The 21,821-nt window shown below is 33.2% G+C and overlaps 1 protein-coding gene across 1 annotated transcript in view; it reads left to right on the forward strand.

The window, feature by feature from the left end:
• Positions 1-1,819: 1,819 nt before the first annotated feature.
• LOC127849818 (metallophosphoesterase domain-containing protein 1-like) overlaps positions 1,820-21,821 on the forward strand; it is a 50,388-nt gene continuing 30,386 nt past the window's right edge. The window contains 1 exon segment of the mRNA XM_052382571.1: positions 1,820-1,892. Coding sequence (XP_052238531.1) covers positions 1,820-1,892 — 73 coding nt within the window.

Raw genomic sequence — 21,821 nt, forward strand, 5'->3', positions numbered from 1 at the left:
AAATCAGAAAGTGTCGTCATTGATTAGCTTGTGCGCACTGCACAGGCTAATCAGTGTGCACATGACACCAGTTATTTGACATGCATTTAGCCACTTTTTTCCTGAACGCAACCAATATGTACAGATGACAATGACAAACTTGCCAATGTCGTCGCACATGCTGTTAAACACTATTGATTACATACACACACTTATTGTCTGCAGTGTCCCAGTGGTGAAATATAAACAGGCAGATGCAATGGTTATCGTTCTTAGCGTAGTTAAGAGCAGACTGATTTGCAAAGCTTGCTCTTAACATTAGTTGTCCGCAAGCGAACAACAAAAAAACTGTACTTTTAAAGATGTCGCCTTGATTAATATACTTGTATAAACTAAATCACAGTACTGTCGAGAGAACTAGAGCATAGAGAGTTTTTTTAATGTTCGTACTTGAAAGAGCCATTAACAATACGGTTTTCAACGGACATTTGTTTTGTTTTTTTCTTTCAATTAGATTTGATACTTTTTTCCGTGATCCGGTAAAGTCCTGTTTTGGTTGAAATGGTAAATAAAAAGTTTATTGTTAGTTAAAACTCTATTTTTCTCTCTAAGTACACATGACGTCACAATCGGATTCGGTTGATAAATGATGTCCATCTTGCAAACAACCAGTACAGTCCAAGTAGAAATGCTGTCCGTTTTGTGAGACCAGTCTCGAATGTCCATCTCGCCAAGCAACGACCCCCATCAACTTGCCAGAGAGTCCCTTTTCACACAAAGATGTACACGAATTCGATCCTCAGCACAAAGATACTACGTATTTCATAGAAAACAAATACCTCTACTATTCCTTGTTTGGGTAAACCGCGCATTGCTGTGTGTGTTTTTTTCTGATAGAAATATATGTAATCTAGTTATTTTTTACATTTGTGGCTGGGAACGAGTTTTAAATAAATCTGTCAAAATGAAAGTTTTCTTCTCAGCTCGTTTTATGAGTGTGTGTTATATGACGAATCAAACTCGGATAGCCGAAAAACTCGTTGAAAAAAAGAGAATTTGATAAGTGGCGAGTTCTGTCTTACAAATCTAATCACATACCTTTTTAGTTTCTTGAATGCATTCAGCTTAAAACGCTCTTTATAAAATGTTTGGGATATCCTGTTACATAATTCATTTCAAAAACACAATATTGTGGGGTTTTATCAAATCATTCTTATACTTTCGTAAGATAATCATGTTTTGTTTGTATTAATTTTATTTTAAAAAAATGATGAAAAAAATATCATCAATTCTAATACACATTAGGTAAACGATGCGGGCGTAAGTCATAGCCTACCTTCTAATTATGAGAAAATCTTTTGTTGATCACATTTGGCCAAAACTATATTTCATGATATATACGTGATTGGACACATAACAATACATCATGGGAAGCCGTACATCGATAATGTCGATCTTTTCTCTATTGTGTTATTTAATATATACGCGGAGATTAATTTACAACATTGAAAATCGAAAGAAAATGCATACAATAATCGTTTCACGGAATGAATTATTTAGGTTTTGGTTAAACTTCAAAATTAAATAATTGTTTATCGCAAAATATGTGTTAAATGAGCATGCAAAACGGCGGTAACAACTTTACGTTCTGTTGCTAGGAAACGACGTCATACATATATATAAATTGATACATCGACATAAGTCGAATTAATTCCTTAAAGTTTAAATATTTCTTTTTAATTGTTAGTATTTTTGCCTGACTTTTGCAGATATAATCTTTTCGATTTCAAAGCTAGACTTACACACTGCATACACACAGGTTTTAGTAATGTATACGGAAATGCTTAAAAGGCTAACCTTTGCAGGTTTTGCTAGTGGATCTGACTGTGTGGACAATCCCAAACAGGAAGCAGGTATGCACACTTTTTATACTGAATTTGTACGGTTTTTAGTTGTTCGCTCTGAAGCTATTAATAGATGCGGGAAACTACTGCTGATAAACAAGTAAGTGGGAATGTTTCGTAACCTCGTTAAAAGTGCGTGCCACTACATAGTGTTTAAATTTGATATATCTGGGACACGATTTTTTGTTCTCAACAGATAGCGGCGATCTTTTGTATTCACGGCTGCTAACAACCAAGGTGCAGGATCACGTAAGTTTATGGGGTTCTCAAATGAATGTTAACGACAGTAAACACATCGGTAAGTGGTTCTTTTTTCAAATAACTTTTTAAAACATTTTTTTTTGAAGAATTGCTACTAACGCGATAGTAGAAGGTTAAGTAAGTTTTTATTCACAGTTCTCAATTTATTAAACGTTGAACATGAGATCACCAAATATTACAGGTATTCTATAGACAACAACATAAATGCTTTATAATCGCTAAAACCTAATATAAAAACAACTAAATATAACAAGAAATATCTTTTAAAAAGATAGTCGGCGTAAATGCTGACTTTGAAATAAATTTGGAAACTTACCTTTCTAAATAATTAAATTGAAAACAAAAGTTTGACTATTGTGTTTTTTCACGTGTTAGTCGTATATTTACCGTATGAACATGTGTGTTATCATTGTCAAACCACACATCAGTGTAAGAAGATAAAAGTAATACTGCGGGAGTGCACACAATATGTGTCCTCACATTCCTTTATATAAGTGTATTTCTTCAGTTTTCTTCGACACATTTAAATTTGTTAAAGTTAAGTATGATTATTTACATATCGCGGTATGTATCCGAATTATGTTTTCTCAGAAGATTATTACGGTTTCCGTGAAATTAGTCGTGATTTGATGAAGATAAAATTAAATGAAAGTCATTGATAATAAAATAAGGAATCGACTGTCAATCAATAAGTGTTTTTTTATATTGAGTCAAATCTTTGGATAATTTGTACTGAACATTTGCGTGCAGGTAGCATTCTTGAAAACTTAGATTGGGTTAGCCTTTGGATCAATCAGAACAATGTCGTTGCTGCTCAAAATAAAAATCACATAAAATAAGGTAACGGTATAGCACTAAAATCTGTTTCCGATAGTTGCCATCTTGCACACTTATTCTTGTCTTTCAAAAATATTTGATAAAATGGCTCTAACACGAGTTATCATCAACATATATTTTATTAACCTCGAGAAGGCTTTCGCTTACTTGTACAATATCGAAATTCGTCCATTTAATTACAATATCAAATGACAACTCCATATATACACATCTATATTTTTAATAACCTTCTAAGACGTCGGTATTATTAACTTTATTAAAAAATAAGTAAAAACTCTTACAAATGTATTTCCGAATATACAGAGTATTTACGAGATTTTAAAGAAGCTGTACGGAAAGGTGGAGTGACTAATCTTAGTGATTACATCGATCTTGATTTAAATAAGTGGACGGAAGTGCAATTAGACATAGCCGAGAAAGGAGAATCTGGGACAGTGAAATCCTCGTTCATTAATGCGATAAGAGGACTTCAACCGGGCGATGAATTTTATGCAAAGACTGGAAGCGAAGAGACAACAACAGAAAAACAGCATTATCCTAAAAACCGTAACCTTGTGTTTTGGGATCTTCCGGGTGTAGGAATTCCACGTTTCCCAAAGAAATCTTATTTAAGCATCTTTAATGTTCAGAAATACGACTTTTTCATTCTGGTCTCGGCGACAAGATTTAAAGAAAACGACGCATGGTTAGCTAATGAAATTTGTAATCTCGAAAAGAAGTTTTATTTTGTAAGGTCTAAGGTAGATTTTAATGTCAACAACGATTTGATGAATTCTGGTGGAAAACGCACAGAAGCAGAGATAATTTATACTCTACGAGAAAATACAATAAAAGAGCTTGTGCAGATGGGCTTCAAATCCCCTAAACTGTTTCTTGTCAACAACAGAAATATTCATGAGTATGATTTTAAAGATCTGATCACACAGCTTATAAACGACACACCAGATCTTAAAAGAGACCCACTGGTAAGGTCCATGGCATCTTTAGCAAGAACAATCCTGGATGAAAAGCGAAAAAATCTGCAAAAACGAGAGTTTGGAGTTGCTATTTTAGCATCAACTTCATTTCAAGGTTGTATGCCGGGGACAACAATAAATAAGGCTATCTTGGTTTGTGAGGTAAAATTATATAAACAGCAGTTCGGAACTGATGATAACTCTTTAAAATGTATTGCAGACAGGACGAATACAACCTTTGATGATTTTGTACAGAAATTTGATATTCGCTCTACATCGATTGTTCGATCAGTTGATGTTTTCAATTTATGATGTGCCACGATTACAAAAGAGGGTGAAATATTTCACTGACCTGCAACAGGTTTTTTTTTACATCTATAGCGGCCATTGCATTCTCCTTAAACTTTCAGCGTCGAATGCTTGACATTCGTTACAACGAGGCTTTGAGAATTATTTCCGTGCAACAAAACATTGTTATCGGCAAAGCGATGTAAATTCTTACAAGAAGAGAAAAATGGCGTGAAATTATAACAGTATTATTATATTAAGACTGCCCCACAAGGAAATTTCTGAAATGTATCATAAAAAAAATGATGTTGATGTCATATTAACTTATAAGTGGATTTATTATTTTCATAGAGCGCTCAGTTTTTCAATGAGTTCAAATTAAATTATTGTATTCTTTCTCTCAATTATCGAAAGTGTTATTAGACGTGTAGAGTAAGCTACAATAAGCGTTATTAAACATGCCATGAACATTTTAAGCATTTCTGATTGTGGATATCTTTAAAATGTCAGTATATCTTTTGTTTAAAGATATTTTTCCAGCATTTGTTTAGAAAACACGTAACACACATATTAACTTTTTGGACTGGAACAATAGCTAAGCTTGTAGGGTTCCTTTCTTCAGTAATGTAATTACAAAAATAATGACGGTAATTGTATTTTCAACACAAAACAATGAATACTTATAAGAGGTTTAACAAATGTGTTAGTATAATTGGAATCAAAGTTGTTTTTTTAATTGTTGAAAGAGAGTATTTAAATAAAAACTTTTGCTGTAACAAGAATCAAAGAAAATAAATTTAAAAAAAGATGTTGAAACATAGAGATCTCTTAATTCATTTATTCGAATGACATAAAATCTTAACAGTGTTAAGAAATAAAATGTGAAACTTTTGCCTTCCAAATAAGCTTAGTGTAACTATCTTTGCCAATATAGAGCTTATTTTTTTAGAGGTTGTGTTATCTTCAAATAATGTTGACACCAACTCATACTAAGATGTTTATACGTATAAATACTGATAATCATTTTATGCTAGTGTGTTTCTAGAACGTGTACCTAATTGTACAGAGAACTAAATGTGGTAGTTCTTTTTTCCAATAATGAACTAAATGTTGAAGTTCATTTTTCCTGAATGTTTTTCTTCTTCATCGCATATACATTATCGTATGTTTATGAATATATAATGTATACATATGTATGTGTGTATATATTTATGTACGTATAAATATGGGAACATACACAGTAATTTAAAGGCTCATTGTAGTACATAACCATGTTTTTTATGATGAGTACTCGTTTTCAATTTTACTATAAAACTTTTTGATACTGCTTCCTTTTTTGTTTTCGCGGGAAGCGTTTGAACATTTTAACCATGTATAGGCTAATCGCTACTAAGGGCCTCTAGAAATAAGTTTCATAACATTATTCTGATTTACAATTTAAATGTTCAAACGTAATGCTCATTTTTTCTTCAGTCTCTTTTACAGTCAAATAAGATACAATGTAGAAACTTATTTAATATATGGTTATACGTATTCATCTGTAACCATATTGTTTACAAAGTTACTGTAAGTTAATTTAAAAGACAAAATGTAGGGAACCTGTTTTAATATATGCATACTCATGTATTGTATACACAATTTCTTTTAATGGTACCTCTTCACACGTGTTTTTTTTATTCCGACTCGTCTGACAGTTAACCCCAATAGTTTGTGATTTTACAACGTACGAAAGTGCGCACTTTTGTATGTCTCTCAGTCGTTTTGATGTTGATGTTTTTGTTTTAACTTTTTTGATTATATCTTTTTATTTCTTCATTTCTATGGAATTTCCTTTTTTGAATCCCCAGTTGTTTTTTGCCTATGTGTATCCATCTTTTCAGTAGAATTATCAGGCTTACGTATAATACAATTAAAGGCATGGGATTTAATTGTCGTTTTTAAACCTATTTTTACTAAATAACTAGACATCTGACCATTGATTCTTTAATCTGTAGAGGTTTAAATTGGAAATTAAAGAAGCTAAAGGGTTTTAATCACTTAAACGAATCAAATGCTTATATATACTGTCTGCAAGACACACATTTTACGGCTGATATATATGATACCGTTTATTCGGAATGTGGATCTGAATGCTTTTTGGCTATTGTTTATCTAATTTTAGCGGAACGGGAATTTTAATATCCAATAAAACAGATTAGAAAATACAAGCATCTGTTGCTGATTCGCATGGTAACTTTCTTGCACTTTATATGGGCCAATTTTAACTTAGTTTTATATTCTATATTAGATAACTTTAATTACACAAATGTAAATTATAAAAAGGCTCGAAATAAAGTCTTAGAATTAATTAAATAACACTCTTGTAGATCCTCTTGGACAACATAACCAGTCAAAATATGATTTACCTGGCGTAAATCAAATCCAATACAACTGGCCAGGGCTGATTGGTTTTTATTCACATCAGAATTTTGCAACACTTTAAATCAACTGAAATTGAACCAAGCCTTCAATCAGATCACTCAATCATGAGTTTAAATGCAGCTTTTAGCAATTTAACTCATAAGCCAGGTTTTTGGAAATATAATAATTCACTTCTGTCAGACATTGCGTATGTACAATAATTTAAGAAAATTAAATTCACGATATTAAACTTCAACACGCACTACCCATTTACTGTTATCAAAATATTAGTGAAATTTCCGGTCGTGAATAACAGATCATTATAACCGATCAACTTTTTATAGAACCTCTGCTATTATGTGGATTTAATTTTGTGTAATCCTTACTAGTTTTCGCTTTATTGCAAATAATATGAAGATGTAGCTCTACAAGTATCTGGTTTTTATGATATACTTCTTTCTGAAATATTGTTATCAATAAGAAATTTAGTAAATATGTGTGTTTACTTCATTTCATCTTGCCTCAGATATAGTCTGTTGACCTGGTGCATAGTTTACTATTCAGAAATTAAATTTCAATTCAATAGAATTTAAATTATCTTGCGTGTGGTTTGTAATTTGAATAATAATGATCTGAAGTTAATTTTTATGTACACGTGTATGTGAGTGATTAATTCTGGGCTTAGTGTGAGATTTGATGCGTGATTTAACCAGTTTAAATCCCCAATGTTTTGTAAGTCTGACATATTGTATTTATGTCCCTGTATTGAATTGGCATTAGGTAACTTGCCTGGAATTAAGACTATCGGATGGTAGTGAAAACGTTTTATCCCGATAATGCTTCTGTTTCTTTATTATTCCTATATAGCAAATGTGGCATCGGCAAATGATGAGCACGACCTATTTACGACAAATTTTTATTAAAAATATTTTGGATATTCTGTAAACATGAACGAATATCAAAGTTTAAAAGTGTGTATTTCGAAGTTTATGAGTTTTTTCCGAGCCACAGGCTGCATTATGTGTGGACCCGGAGTGAGCCCCAGCACTTCTACATTATGAACTAACTAGACTCGCAAAAGTTGGGACGAATTAAAAAATGTAGCTGCAATTTCCAGCTATTTCATTGTTACTGATACATTTCTTAATTTTGGTATGGTCTTGTGTTGTTGGGGGTAGTTTTAGTACCCGAAGAAAACCCCACATGCCCGGTTAGGTGACCACCAACCGAATTCACATGCTTCCGGGAACGGGAAATGTACATGGGTCGCCTAGGTTGGAAGCTAGTTTACCAAACAATGTGCTAGCCGGACAGCCCTATGTTTTCAATATATTCTATATATATCTACTGGCTAGGTTAAACACTAAATTCATTTGATTTAATTGTTCTTTTTAAAATAGTCATTCAGTCTCGTTTATAAAATCAACGTAGACCGGATAAAGGAAATATTGAACAATAATATATATATATATATACATCAATGTGTGCGGTTGTTTTAAATTTTTAGTTAACCCGGTGAATGTGCCTTTCTTAAAATCCTGATAAAGCTTTTCATCAGAAAATTTACAAAAACTTTAAACAAACGTTCAACTCATGAGCTGTATCACAATCAACTTTTTATTTGCTAATTAACATTCATGAAATCTAAAGATAAACGCAAATAACAGAACTAAGTGTAGACATTTTGTGTAGGTTATCAGACGTGAAGTGACAAATAATATTCCCTGAACACTTTATCTCATGTCCGTTAGAACCTCATTCTGATTTTAAATAGAGACAAATAACGAAGTCATCATTACACTCTTTGCACCGAAATATATGTGACAGAGCAAGTCTGCTTTACATAAAGTAAAGTTTGCACTGAGTGTTGGTATCTTAAAACGTATATCAGAAACGGATCGGGACACTTCACTGACCTTGCTTGACACTGGAGGCTGTGTATTTCATGCGCTTAAAGTTCTTAGACGATTTTTTAATGCGTATACAAGCCCTCTTTTGAACAACGAGGCATAACTTTTTTATTACGAAGTAAGAAGTTTTAAATAAACAAACATTTAATCATAAATAAAAACGAAATGTGTAATTCATTCCAGATAATGTCATGTCAGAACAATTTTGACACAAAACATACATATTCATATTTACAATTACATTTATCAATTCTATATTATAAAAAATTGTATAACCATTATATTTTTTATTTTCTAATTGCAAATAATATGACATAACCAATGGTACAGTGTTTTCCGAAATTTTCAGCCAACACGAATAAAAGTGTGAGCGTTTACATTCCTAAGCTCGTAAAATCGTCTAATTACTAACAAAATTCATGACATGAAATTGTTTACTGATTTTCATTTTTTTAAATGTCATTAAATGAGTTAACTTACATAAATTTAATATTTATAGTTGTAATGAATAACTATTATAACTACGAACATGACAAAAAAAAAAAATCATAACGTGGGGTTTGAAACCAGGACCCTAAATATTACCGATGCAATAGATGGTAGTCTTAATGCTATATGGGTTATATATGTTTTGCTACGTTATCGATTAAATCGTTGTAAACGCTTTTATATTAGTGAGAGGAATGTCTATCAAATAATAAAGCTCATTGGGTCATTGTCGACCTGAAATAGCCCACAAGTAACACAGGGGTGACTAGAAGCCGATTAATGTCACCCTGGGATGAAATCAAGCCGACGCTAGTCATCCCCGGTTGTTATTTCGTTTGATTGAATATAGTGCATACATCATTTGTTTTTATTTGACTTTTTTAAATTGTCAATCAGTCAAATTTTAACAAGTCCCTTTAGTATACTTATTCACGTTGCAACATGAAAAAAGATGGGCGTCTATGTATGCGGAGTCTTAAATGTAGCATTAAAAGTGGAAAAATAAAATACAAGACTTTTTTACGCACGCCAGCAAGATTGGCGTCTAATATTAAAAGTTGTACCAAATAAAAGATAAACAAATGTGGTTAAATTTGGGCAACTCATGCTGAATGGGTACTGGAACGGTTAATGCAAAGCATTTTGGTCTTAACCGCTTAAAGTGGTCCGGAACCTCACGCTTGACCCAGAATTTTCACAAAACGCACATGTGTTAATTAACATCATAGCATTAGTATTCAAAAGCAATACATAAGAAAAATAATTGTATATACTTATTATTATTTAATGGCTCAATTATTAAGAAAACACAGGGCAATATAATTTCTACTTTTCAATGCACGCTGAAATAGAAATAAGTACACTTGTCAGCTAAATACCTTGCTTTAAAAAAAGATTCCAGAACTCAGTTTCATACATGGTATCAAATAAAAGATAATGGTAATGAATATCAGCAAGGAGTATTAATAGAGTGTGTAAATGCACAAATAAGTGTAAAATACTCTTATTCAATATAACCCTCATAACAAGTGTACAAAAAATGATTTTAATAAAAAAACTTTTACAAATAATGCGGACCTTTAAAACCAACGTTACATACATTATCTGCTAGCCCTATAAATATTTGCAGATTCTATATACCATCAGATATAGTAGCCGATTTCAATTTTATATATATATATATATATATATATATATATATATATATATATATATATATATATATATATATAGCGTTGCTTTCAATAGTCGCGTTATTTGAAATATTAATATATATATAGATTTACAGTGAAATAAATAATCATGTTTTAATAATGTATTACATAGAAAAAGGTTACGTATGTTAAAAGTATTTACCCATGAAAAGGCCCTCGAACAGCGAACTAACAAGGATATATATTTGCCATAGGAAGGCCTTTTTAACATTACAATCCAATTTAGGGAAATTAGCAATAACAACATTATCAAAATGCGTTTGTAATGAAGTCTATTTTCTAACTTTGCCGCCTTTACTTATCGTTAGGTGTAGATTTGAAAAACTAAAACATCAATACTTAAAGAATTAGATTTATTTATTTAAAGTTATTTGGGATGATTTTTTTATTCAAAATATGGATAATTTAAATTTTGCACATCATCAATATATCTTCGGGTTTTGTTACAGCTTTGACTGAATTGTTTGCAGTTCTTATGGCTCGGCATAAAATCTCTTTCACAGCATAATACGAGTAAGTCCGCTAAACGTTGTGCACATTTACCCATTGGCACAAATATTTATTTATTTTTCTCAAAATGAATAGCAGAACATAGGACATATAATTAGTCCGGCTGTGAGATAAATGAGAGTTTGATGGAGTTTTGGAATTCAGGGCAGAGATAGTATAGTCGACTACATTCCGTTATGTGTTCAGATATGATTTCATTACAATATTTTTTAACTCAGCGATAGATGTTGTATGAGATAATTCATTGACTGATAATTGAATATAAAATAAACGTCACGTAATGATCATGTTATTTGATGCTTTATCCCCAGGAACAGCATCAATTTTGAATGCAATTCATTTAGATACTTTCTAAGATCTGTTTTATTTTATTGTTAGTAATGTGGAACAGCGAGTGCAGTTTTATTATAAAATTATGTTTTGTTAAAAGCATGTAATAACACTTAATATTTCATTTAATATAGAACTGATTAATCCTTTTTTCATCACAGTTTATTATACACAACTCAATACGTCTGAATTCCCTGACCACATTTATCAAAATTAGTATATAAAAATGATATATTTAGGACTTCTATCAGTTTCTAAGATTTGTATTCTAAATGTGTTTAACTTTTCCTGTAATAACGCGGTCGATTTGTTAATTAACAAACATGGAATTAGAACATTCTCAATAACTTGGCAAGTATCCAACACATCGTCATCGTTGGTATTAGAGTTCTAGTTAAAAACATACTATATTTATACAAAATAAATGTCGTTTCAACAAAAGAAAAATATGAAAGTATCCGTTTAAGTTTTTATCTTAATTTTTTTTTTCACTTAATAACTTAGGGAGATCAATTTAAGCTATGCACTTCTTACAAAAAGTATCTTGGTGTCTCTTTGTTGTCCTCATTGCTTTCAATGATCTATTTTAAAGGGGCCTTTTCACAAGTTTTGGCATGTTTGGAAGTTTGTCATTAAATGCTTTATATTGATTTATGTAAACATTGAATATAAAACGCTCAAGTAAAAAAAATCAAGAATAGAATTATAAAAAGAAAAATAAGTAACCCTCAGCAGGGCTCGAACCACTGACCCCTGGAGTCATAGCTAAAAAATCTACCACTTAGACCACTCGGCCATCCGTCCTCACACAATGGAGGATGTATTTTATACTTTATATAAGCAATCCTCGTAGTTTCACAAAATACAACGACAACAACAGAAATCTCCAAATTATTAAATCGTTTCGCGTTGCAACGCTTTATAATGTTCATGTTTTTAAATCGTCAAAAGAGGCATATAATGGCTATTTTAGAGCATGGTAAATGTTCAGTATTACTGTTTCCTCACAAATATCATAACTAAAACGAAAATTTGCGAATCTGAAACAACTTTTTTCAATTTTGTCAATTTACCAAAATGTGAAAAGGCCCCGTTAAATAATAATCCGTGGAGAATTACATTATCTGTGTTTAAGCAGTTACCGAAAAATAGCATAGGACACTTAAAACGTAATCTTTAACATTATTCTGAAATATGATGGAACAAGTGTCTTACGATTCCACTGACTCAATTGATTTCTCCAATATATAATTTTGTGTTCGTTATATATATGAAGACGTGAAAAGTATATTGACGAAACATGTGTGATTAAATGGAATTATAGAATTTCCATACATCATCAAATCTGTATTCGAATACTTCTTTCAGTGGGGAACTGCCCAGTCTGTCGTCAATGAACATTTATGTAAACATTTAAAACTCCAGGCAGATGTGAAGTCTGAACGAGCAATACCAAACGAAATTGATTCCGTTTTATAATGTCTTCTTATTCGATTTCTAAATACACTTGTAAGATCCTTATTTGAATACGTTAATTATTGAACAGAAATTTATTGGAAAAATATATCAAAGAAAAATGCTTTTCAACGTTTCAATTTAATTTATCATTTGATTAAAAAATATTTTAACAAAGCCAGTACAGGTCTTCAACTTTATGAAATATAATCTTTAAACATGACTTTGGCCTATTATTCATTATGCATTTATTTAATTAATATATCTCGAATTAAGTCCTTTACATTTACAATAACAAGGTCAAGCCATCTGACACCACCTTCGTTGAAACTATTTTCAGTTGTAGTTCAAGAGTACGGGTTTTAACCTCATGTATTCACCATTTAGAAATCAACCATCAGCCAAGTTTGGTAGCTCTATGTTCAAAATCGTCAAAATTGGGGACCATTTGTAAACTTATATATTTGCAAATACACAATATAGACAGGTAAATGTTTATAAAAATCAATGTATACGAGTCTCGTCTAAATTTTGCTAATTTGAAAAATAGTTAATTACTTGATAGCTAAATAATGTCTACTAAATAAATAGTGTGGTGAGGTAAAAAAGGCGAGAACCTCAGACAAAAACAAGATAAAGTGATCGAGCTGACGTAAGATCGAGCTGTCCTACGACAGCTCTTGAAAGAGGGGCGTAATATTTAAAACTCAAGTGCATGTGCATTTATTGTAAAAACACAGAGATAACGATAACATTTAATCGTTGGCTGAATCGAATTAATATGCTTTTCATCAAAGTTATTAGGCGAATAACTTACTATCTGGAGTTTAGATGCGTGTCATCAAATCAGTAGTGTTGCGTGTGTTATTCGACATCAAATAATGGAAAAAAAATTACTGCATGAATATATCCCTTGCTATTTCAGCTACATTACGTATAGTGCCATTAAAATATCCTCGACAAAACCTTAATTTGTCCAAGGCCGATGCACATGTGAAGTATCAAGCCAATCGGTAAATTCGTTGACGAGTTATTTATCGGAAACGAACTGGTCTACCGACATTCAGACTGGTCTATCGACATCTACCGACAGCCAGCCAGCAAAACAATATACCCCTTCTTCTTCTAAGAGCGGAATCATAAGTCTATCAGGTCTAGTTGAGAAAAGTTTACAAACCTTTTTAACAACACATACATTTTCTTTGTCGGTATACGCTCCGAAACGCGATTTATTCGTTCTCGCGTTTCTAACTTCGAATACCCAGTTCAATATCCACTTCCGGTTCATGTGAAGTAAGGGTGATTAGGCCTGACAGGTTCCACTCATGTAGAATACCCTTCGGGTCTAATGCATAGTTTAACAAATGACTACAAGGTACATTTTATATCGCGTAAGTCATTTTAACATCACACTTTCGTCACATTCTTATCTCTGACAAAAGCCCTTAAACCGGTGATATTGTTACTTACATTACATCACATCTACAGCTCATTTTTTAACATCACACTATTAAAATATCTAACAACTTTATTTGAATTAATGCAACGTTTCAGCCCACACTCTAGATCCAAAATTGGAACCGTAGTAAGAACTATATGTTAATATGATCCTTAAAACTAAAACTAAGTATATAGTTAAATCTTACTAAGTTATTTTATGATTGACTATACGTTTGAAGAACTAAATACATTTTGTGCTCATAATTTGAATCACAATATATTTAAGAATGTTTACACTATCTTAGCTTTACTTTTGAGAACTGATACCATTTTAAGTAGCAGTCCGCGCAAGCTAATCAGGACGACTCTTTACGCCTAGATTATAATTTCGTTTAGAAGATACTGTCTTTAAATGAAAAAAAAAATACATAACAGCGGAAAGGATCTCCCTGATTAGCCTGTGCGATCTATACAAGCTAATAATATGAAACGAATCATTTCGAATATGCTTCGATTTCAATTAACTGTAAAATTTAGCGAAACATTTTCATGTTTATGTTATGTGTACGCCAAATTGATTTTATTTTGCTATTACCGTTTTTCTATTTAAATATACTGTTTCAGTTCAAACTAACTAGTCACTTTCAAATGTATGTATACTCTATTCTAATTGGTAACAAGTACGTATTTTTCTGTATTTACGAGAGCCAAGACTTACACCGTAACAACCGATACTACGGACACACTTTGACAAAAGAATACTGCACTGTTGGCAAGTCACATAAATACGGAATATAAATGATGATTTACATTGAACAACGATAACATTAACAATAGTCGTACAGAAATTAAAGCAATATGAAACATACATCTACGCATCCGTTTTAAGAACAAATGATTAAATTACATTTAATAATAAACACATGCTTTAAATAATATCTTCGTGGGAAAAAAACCTGAAACGCATAAAATTGCATTTAGATTTGATCCCCGTTATATTTCCAATGTGTAAAATGAGCACAAAGCTCACTATACCCTGTTCTATTAATTAGGAAAACTACACAACATAGTAATTTAAGTCTATATGAAATGCGGTACATGTTTTACAACAAGTATTTCCAAATAACGTTGCTAAGTTGAATATACAAATACGGCGAACACTGATACCCACAAAAACTCACAACAAAAATGTGTAACTATTTACAGTTCCGCCTTAAGTTCAGCAATAAATAAAGCAGGATTCCACAATACAATGTCATCTTTTTACGGATTCCGATTTCCATCGCAACAAAAGCTCTTTCCTTCAACGAATTCACGTGTTGTGAAGCTTTTGGCATCTCCTTAGTGGGATGAGACACCGGGAAGGTCTTTTTTGAAAAGCAAGTTGGCAACACGTTTGTTTATCACAAATGAGAACACAATCTAAACTCCTTGACATGCGTTGAAAAGTATGAACATACATCCAAACAATTCTACGTCGGTTAGCTCGTAAACGATCCCAAATATCCACGTCAGGCCAGTAATTGTCGATAGTTTGATGAATATTTTTGGATAATTTCTCTCGAGGGATTTATTATCGCCCATTGCAGGAAGACGCATAATTTTCACAATCACGAAAATGTACAATTCCAAATCAGTCACCATCATTACAGAAACGGGAATTGCAACAAAGAACAGGTTCATCCGAGCATTGGTGAGGTAACAAGGATGACCACCATAGCCAAATGTGTTATTCGTTAGCTTTGATACTATTGCTTTCGAAGCAGTAAGAGCGATTGCCGAAATCTCCGCGACAGCAACGTATTTAAGGTACGTTTTGTATGAAGTTTGGGCATTCTTGCTATGATTAGTCAAACTGGTGAACGTTCGCATCATGTGGAACGTGCATATGAACATCCGACAGAAGCCAGAAAGCAAAGTAAAATGAAGTAGAAAACCGAGTGTTTTACAGAGCCATTCAATATCAACAGTAACAAAATTATTAACAAACAGCAGCGTACTGGACATGAGTAACCATGTAGACAATGACATAATATTAAGGCCCGGCAGTGTTCGTAGATTTTGGTAGTATTATATAAACGATAAGCGTGGCTATCAGCGATAATATGGATATGGATAAGCATATCAAGGAGATATAGCCAAATACCGAATTGGTTTTTGAAGGATTTGATGACACTTTGGTCAAATATTTCGAGCGTTTTTCCATGTACTCTTCCCAGCAAACTGATATATTACCACTTAACATGCGAATATACGAGTCAAAGGTAAGAACAGTTTTACCAATGTTGAAGTTAATATCAGAGAGTAATGTTTCACCTGAAACCGGTGAATGCTCAGAAACGTCGTTTGGAGTAATTGTTACACGTGAACAAAATGGTGAAGATGTCATAATTATAGTGCTAGAACAATTATGTGCAATTGTGGGATTAACGGGCAATATAGCTTTTCCACTTGATGCATCCTTAATAGAGTATTCGAATGCTTCTTTAAGTATGAGGCAGTGCAGTTAATCTCCATAAATATCGATGTTGACAACTCTTTATTAATGCTAACTGCGAACCAGCGCGGATCAAAATAACTAAATTCCATTTGATAATGTCCAATGAACTGATCTTTAAATACACCGCCAATATTCTGCATTAGTTCGGTAAAATTTTGGACGTTTCCAACATAGAAATAAATATCTAACAGAAACGCTTCAAAATTTTCATCAAATTTGCAGTCTCTTAGAATATCTCCTACGATAGGCATTACTGGTAATTTCAACTTAATGAATGACCTGCTTCCGCAGAGTCCGATTCTATGATTTAACAAGCGCGCCTGTGCTCGAATCAAGCCCGGAAAAACCTTTTCAGCGAAGAAGGTTATTTCATTTGACATCATCCTCGTTGTTCTAGTTAGAACCATTTGATATTGTAAATTTAGTGTGTGGACATACTCCCGGTGGCTTGTCGTGTTTTTTATAACACATCGATCGAAATCCGTCTCTGACAAAACAAACCCTTTTGCACACGAGAGTTAGCGACACATTTTCTGAAAATATAAATTGCTTATCACTAAATGGTTTGTGCACATGAATGAATATTTCTGAAAGTGTAAAAAAAATGAATCAATACCACTAAACAATCTTATACATATAGCTCGTATTACTCAAATAATGTCAGCGCGCCATGTTTAAGTATTCATTAAAATACATATTAACCCAAGTTAAACTATGAATAACAATGTGTATATTTGTTACAAATCAATATAAATTGACGGATTAATATTATAATTACAATAATTGAAAATAACTGTAAAACGCAGTACAACTTCATTTTGTATAAGTGAGATTCAGTGAAATATTATGTAGAATTAAATATTATTACACTATTATTATATAATCACTCTGCCGACAATTTGCGCATTACTACAACCCAAATAAATACAACAATCTGAATGCAGAAGCAAACGTTTATATCGAATTCAGTTTGGTTGCTTGTTGTAACCGGTGTTTTAAATATATGGCGATCAGTTAACCTACAGACAAATTTCTTGGGCAAGCTTATCCTATTCTACTATGCGTTTTACTAGTATGTAAGTGTGCATACTTACACAAATAATTGTTTTTATTCTGATAGTGTCCCATTTACTCAAAATGTTTTCCTTCATAAGATTGTCTTAGCATTTTTGAAAAAAGGTATCTATTTTTTAACGCTATGGTTGCTTCAAACGGAACATCATATTTCGATTATTAATCATGTGATTCGGTAAATCGTAGTACTTCTGAAGAGTGATTGTTTTTGCGTTACCTTAAGTTGTTGTCATGGCGTGAATAATGGTGGATGGTGATAACATGTCGATGGCTATTAATCGAATTTAACTTATATATTTGTTAAATGGATTTGATAAATTAAATACACGAACAAACTTCCGCACTGCAGATCTAGTCTTGAAACTGTACAGACGTTTCGATATTGAAAGCGTATGCAACGACAGTTTCAACATCTTAATTTTAAATATTTGCAACCATCCGATGCTACACAGTTTGCTTCGGAAGATTAAGATCACGTAAAGACAGAATAAGCTTATATACAAAGCTATCAAATTAATTACCATAAATTGATCGTAAACGGATTTTGAGGAGCATCTTGCGTCGCCCTCTGACGGAGATTCAATATAATCTGAATAAGTTTCGCCGTTTGAAGGAGCTTCACTATAGTCTATAGCCCTTTCTTCTTTGGCCATGAAGAATAGCAGAGCGGTATAAGGTGACGGCGTGGGTTGCACTCTTCCCGTTTCCCAAGAACAGGTATCATCTATTTCAGCCTTGTCATAACCATTGAACATAAAACAATGCACGTTTTTGTATTTTTGGTTATACACAGATTCGTACGATAGGCATGCTTCTTCGACGAAAGGGTTATAGTCTCGCCAATTGCCAGTCATGTTGCATTTGTCGATTATTAATACGCACGACGCAGGGTCTACATTATATTCTTTCGGAAATTCGAAGATGACATTACAGTCTGGTTCTGACTTAACAAACCTAGATAAGTCTCTTGGGTTATTAAATACAAAATCAGGCAATGGACTCAAACATGCCATCAGGGGTCTCCGGAGAATAAAAGCGTGTGCCGCCCCATGGCAAACTGCGCAGTATCCGTTTTTATATGAAACAATATAGTTCAAATTGGAACCTGACAGAATCTTCGAGTACGATGAGGTTCTTGGCTGAATCATCTCAAAGCTGTCATTGAAGTCAAAGGCATGATAATCTCTCTCGCACTTCATTCGAGTTCCATTTACGTCTTGATATTCGGGAGGACATCGAGCAATCATGATATATGAAGATTCGGCATTAGACGACGTCCAGTCTAATTGTCGGAACTGTGGATACACGCACTTTTCATGTTTTATGCGAACGAGCTCGTCATCGAACAATCGTGCATTTAAATTGTCAGGACAGCAAGCGTTTCCGCAGAAGTCGGTACAAAAGCATTTTTCACACCATGGTTTTGTAGCTACATCATAATGAGACAATTCCAAATGATTCGCCTCAAAGTAACAAGTGTCTGTGTACGGACAAAAACCACGATATTCCTCCATCAACATACTAATTAAAGGGTCGTTTTCACCAGGATAACTACGGTTAAAAACTTTGGAATGAACACATACAATTGCATGTAACAGAATGAGGAAATTTCGGCGTACAGACATCGTGAGATAAGCGTTCCCGATCACCAAATACAAGTAAATCTAACAACCGGCGAATTAATTTTCAAATTTAATTAAACAAATAAATGGATCTCTATTATTTTATTAATATTCCCTACTTTTAATTAGCACTTGGTACCTTATTGCGTATTTTATCGCCATAAACGCAACTTGGGGTAATATATTATTCATTGTTGATAGAAAAAACATGACGCGCATATGGACTATGCATACCACATTAATCAGACATTTATGTAGCCATAGTCTATCGATAAACGGTTATGTTAAACGTCCAATCGGTTAAGAGAATGCATATGAGGGCGGTGATGAAGGTTGCATTATACGACGACAATACCTGACTAGAATTGGTCCAATGTAAAGAAATATGTGCTGCAGAAATAACAAGCAATGCTTAATGCGACCATCCAATACATTTTATAAAATTATTGTCAAAACCTAAAGATGATAAAATTGAGAATTACTGAAATAACGCATTTAATTTAAGACAAAAAATGTTTTATTACCCCCACATTTTTAAAATCGTGGGGATATTGTGGTTATCTCCGCCGTCTGTCCGTCCGTCCTGGCCACTTTATCCTCCTACATTATTAGCACTAGAACCGTGAAACTAACACACATGGTAGCTATGAACATATGTGCACCGGTGCATTATTTGGAATTTTGATCTGACCCCTGGGTAAAACGTTATGGGGATAAAATGGGAGTAAAATGAGTGGTCTCTGGCTCCAACCCACGCGAGGCACATACTACTAATTTTTGACCCAGGGGTAAGATCAAAATTCCAAATAGTGCACCGTAACACATATGCTCATAGCTACCATGTGTGTAAGTTTCACGGTTCTAGTGCTAATAGTGTAGGAGGATATAGTGGCCAGGACGTACAGACGGCAGAGATAACCACAATATCCCCACGCTTTTAAGTTTCAAGGTTCTAGTGCTAATAGTGTAGGAGGAGATAGTGGCCGATGGGGATTCAGGTGGGCCGGGTCAGAGATTTTCACTCATTGTTTAGGTAATGTTACATTAATATCTTCATTTATACACCGATTTACTTCAAACTTGATACTGAAAATTTCTTATGACAATACGATCAACCTCAACTATGCATGGCCCCATTAACAACCCTGGTGCGCCTCTAATGACAACACGGTCTTACTCGACCATCCATGTCAACATTACCCACACCAGGGCCATGGATAAAGGTAAAGGCAGCTTGGTTTCCGTCCTCTTTCAAATATATCGATAGGTCCACGGGTACTACTTCACCGTACCCCCTAATTATTGTTCTTACCCAATTTTCTTTTCGTACCCACATTATTGTCCTACCCAATTTTTTTTCGCACCCCAGTTTCCCCGTTACCCCACATTTGTTTCGTACTAAACATTTTTCGTACCCAATTTTTTTCGTACCCAAATATTTTTTCGTACCCAAATATTTTTTCGTACCCAAATGTTTTTCGTACCCACTTTTTTTCGTTCCCACATTTTTTTCCCCACATTTTTTCTTACCACATTTTTTTCCGTACCCACATTTTTTTCGTACCCAAATTTTGTTGGCATAATATTTTCGTACCCAAAATTTTCGTACCCAATTCTTTGTGTACCCACATACACAATTGTGGTGATGAAGATCAACTTAAATTGATGATTTTATATCCATCCTCTTGAAAAGCATCGTCACACCAGTTCTGTCAAAACTTTTATTCTTATTTGTCATTGATTATCCACACGCTCTAAATTGGAGCGGGGGTATTATGTCGTTATCATCGCCATCCGTCCGTCCTGGCCATTATCTCCTCCTATACAATTATCACTAGAACCTTGAAACTTAAACACATGGTAGCTATGAGTATATGTGCGACATTGCATTGGCATTGATACCAATAAATTAAAAATAATAATTATGCTTTTGTTCAATCTTTGTTAGTCTAAAACACAAAGCGTGATGTACACTTACATTTGTAGCAAATTAGCTTTTGATATAAGACACCGCATCTGAAATATTGGCTCTTCATTTTTTCCTATGCGCCAACCCGATGATCATGTCCATTCCATTAACGAAGTTTAAAGTTATAAAACCAGCTTTATGAGTGTGTGAAACGGTGTTGAAAAGTCCTTTCTGAAATTAATACAGTTCTTATTACTTTATAACCGGTAACGTAACGCCTGATTTAAATCTCAACAACGCACTAATCGTTTAATTTAAGAAAAATCTGGTATGTATTAACCGCGGAATATCAATTTCACAATAAAACACACGATCTTTTAATTGTTCTGACAGACTTAAAAGCAATGCATTTAACAAAGTAACATATCATTTTAATTGGCTTTTTGGCGGGTGTGTATTTTGAAGTTCATGAGGTCCTTTCTTTTTAGTCGTGTTATTATTTTTCAATCCGTCTTCCGGCGTTGGAGGCATGCTCTTTTAGCGAAATATGTTGCGAAAATGATACCATATTCTACAGGTTTCTTTATTGCATTTTGAAGCATTTACGGGTTTTCAACCGAGTCGTATTTTGAAGTTCATGAGAACCTTTCTTTTTTTAGTCGTGTGATTATTTTTTAATCCGTCTTCCGGCGTTAGAGGCTTGTTCTTTTAGCAAAAGATGTTGCGAAATTCATACGATATTG

This window comes from Dreissena polymorpha, chromosome 11, assembly GCF_020536995.1.
Source record: "Dreissena polymorpha isolate Duluth1 chromosome 11, UMN_Dpol_1.0, whole genome shotgun sequence".
Taxonomy (NCBI): Eukaryota; Metazoa; Mollusca; class Bivalvia; order Myida; family Dreissenidae; genus Dreissena; species Dreissena polymorpha.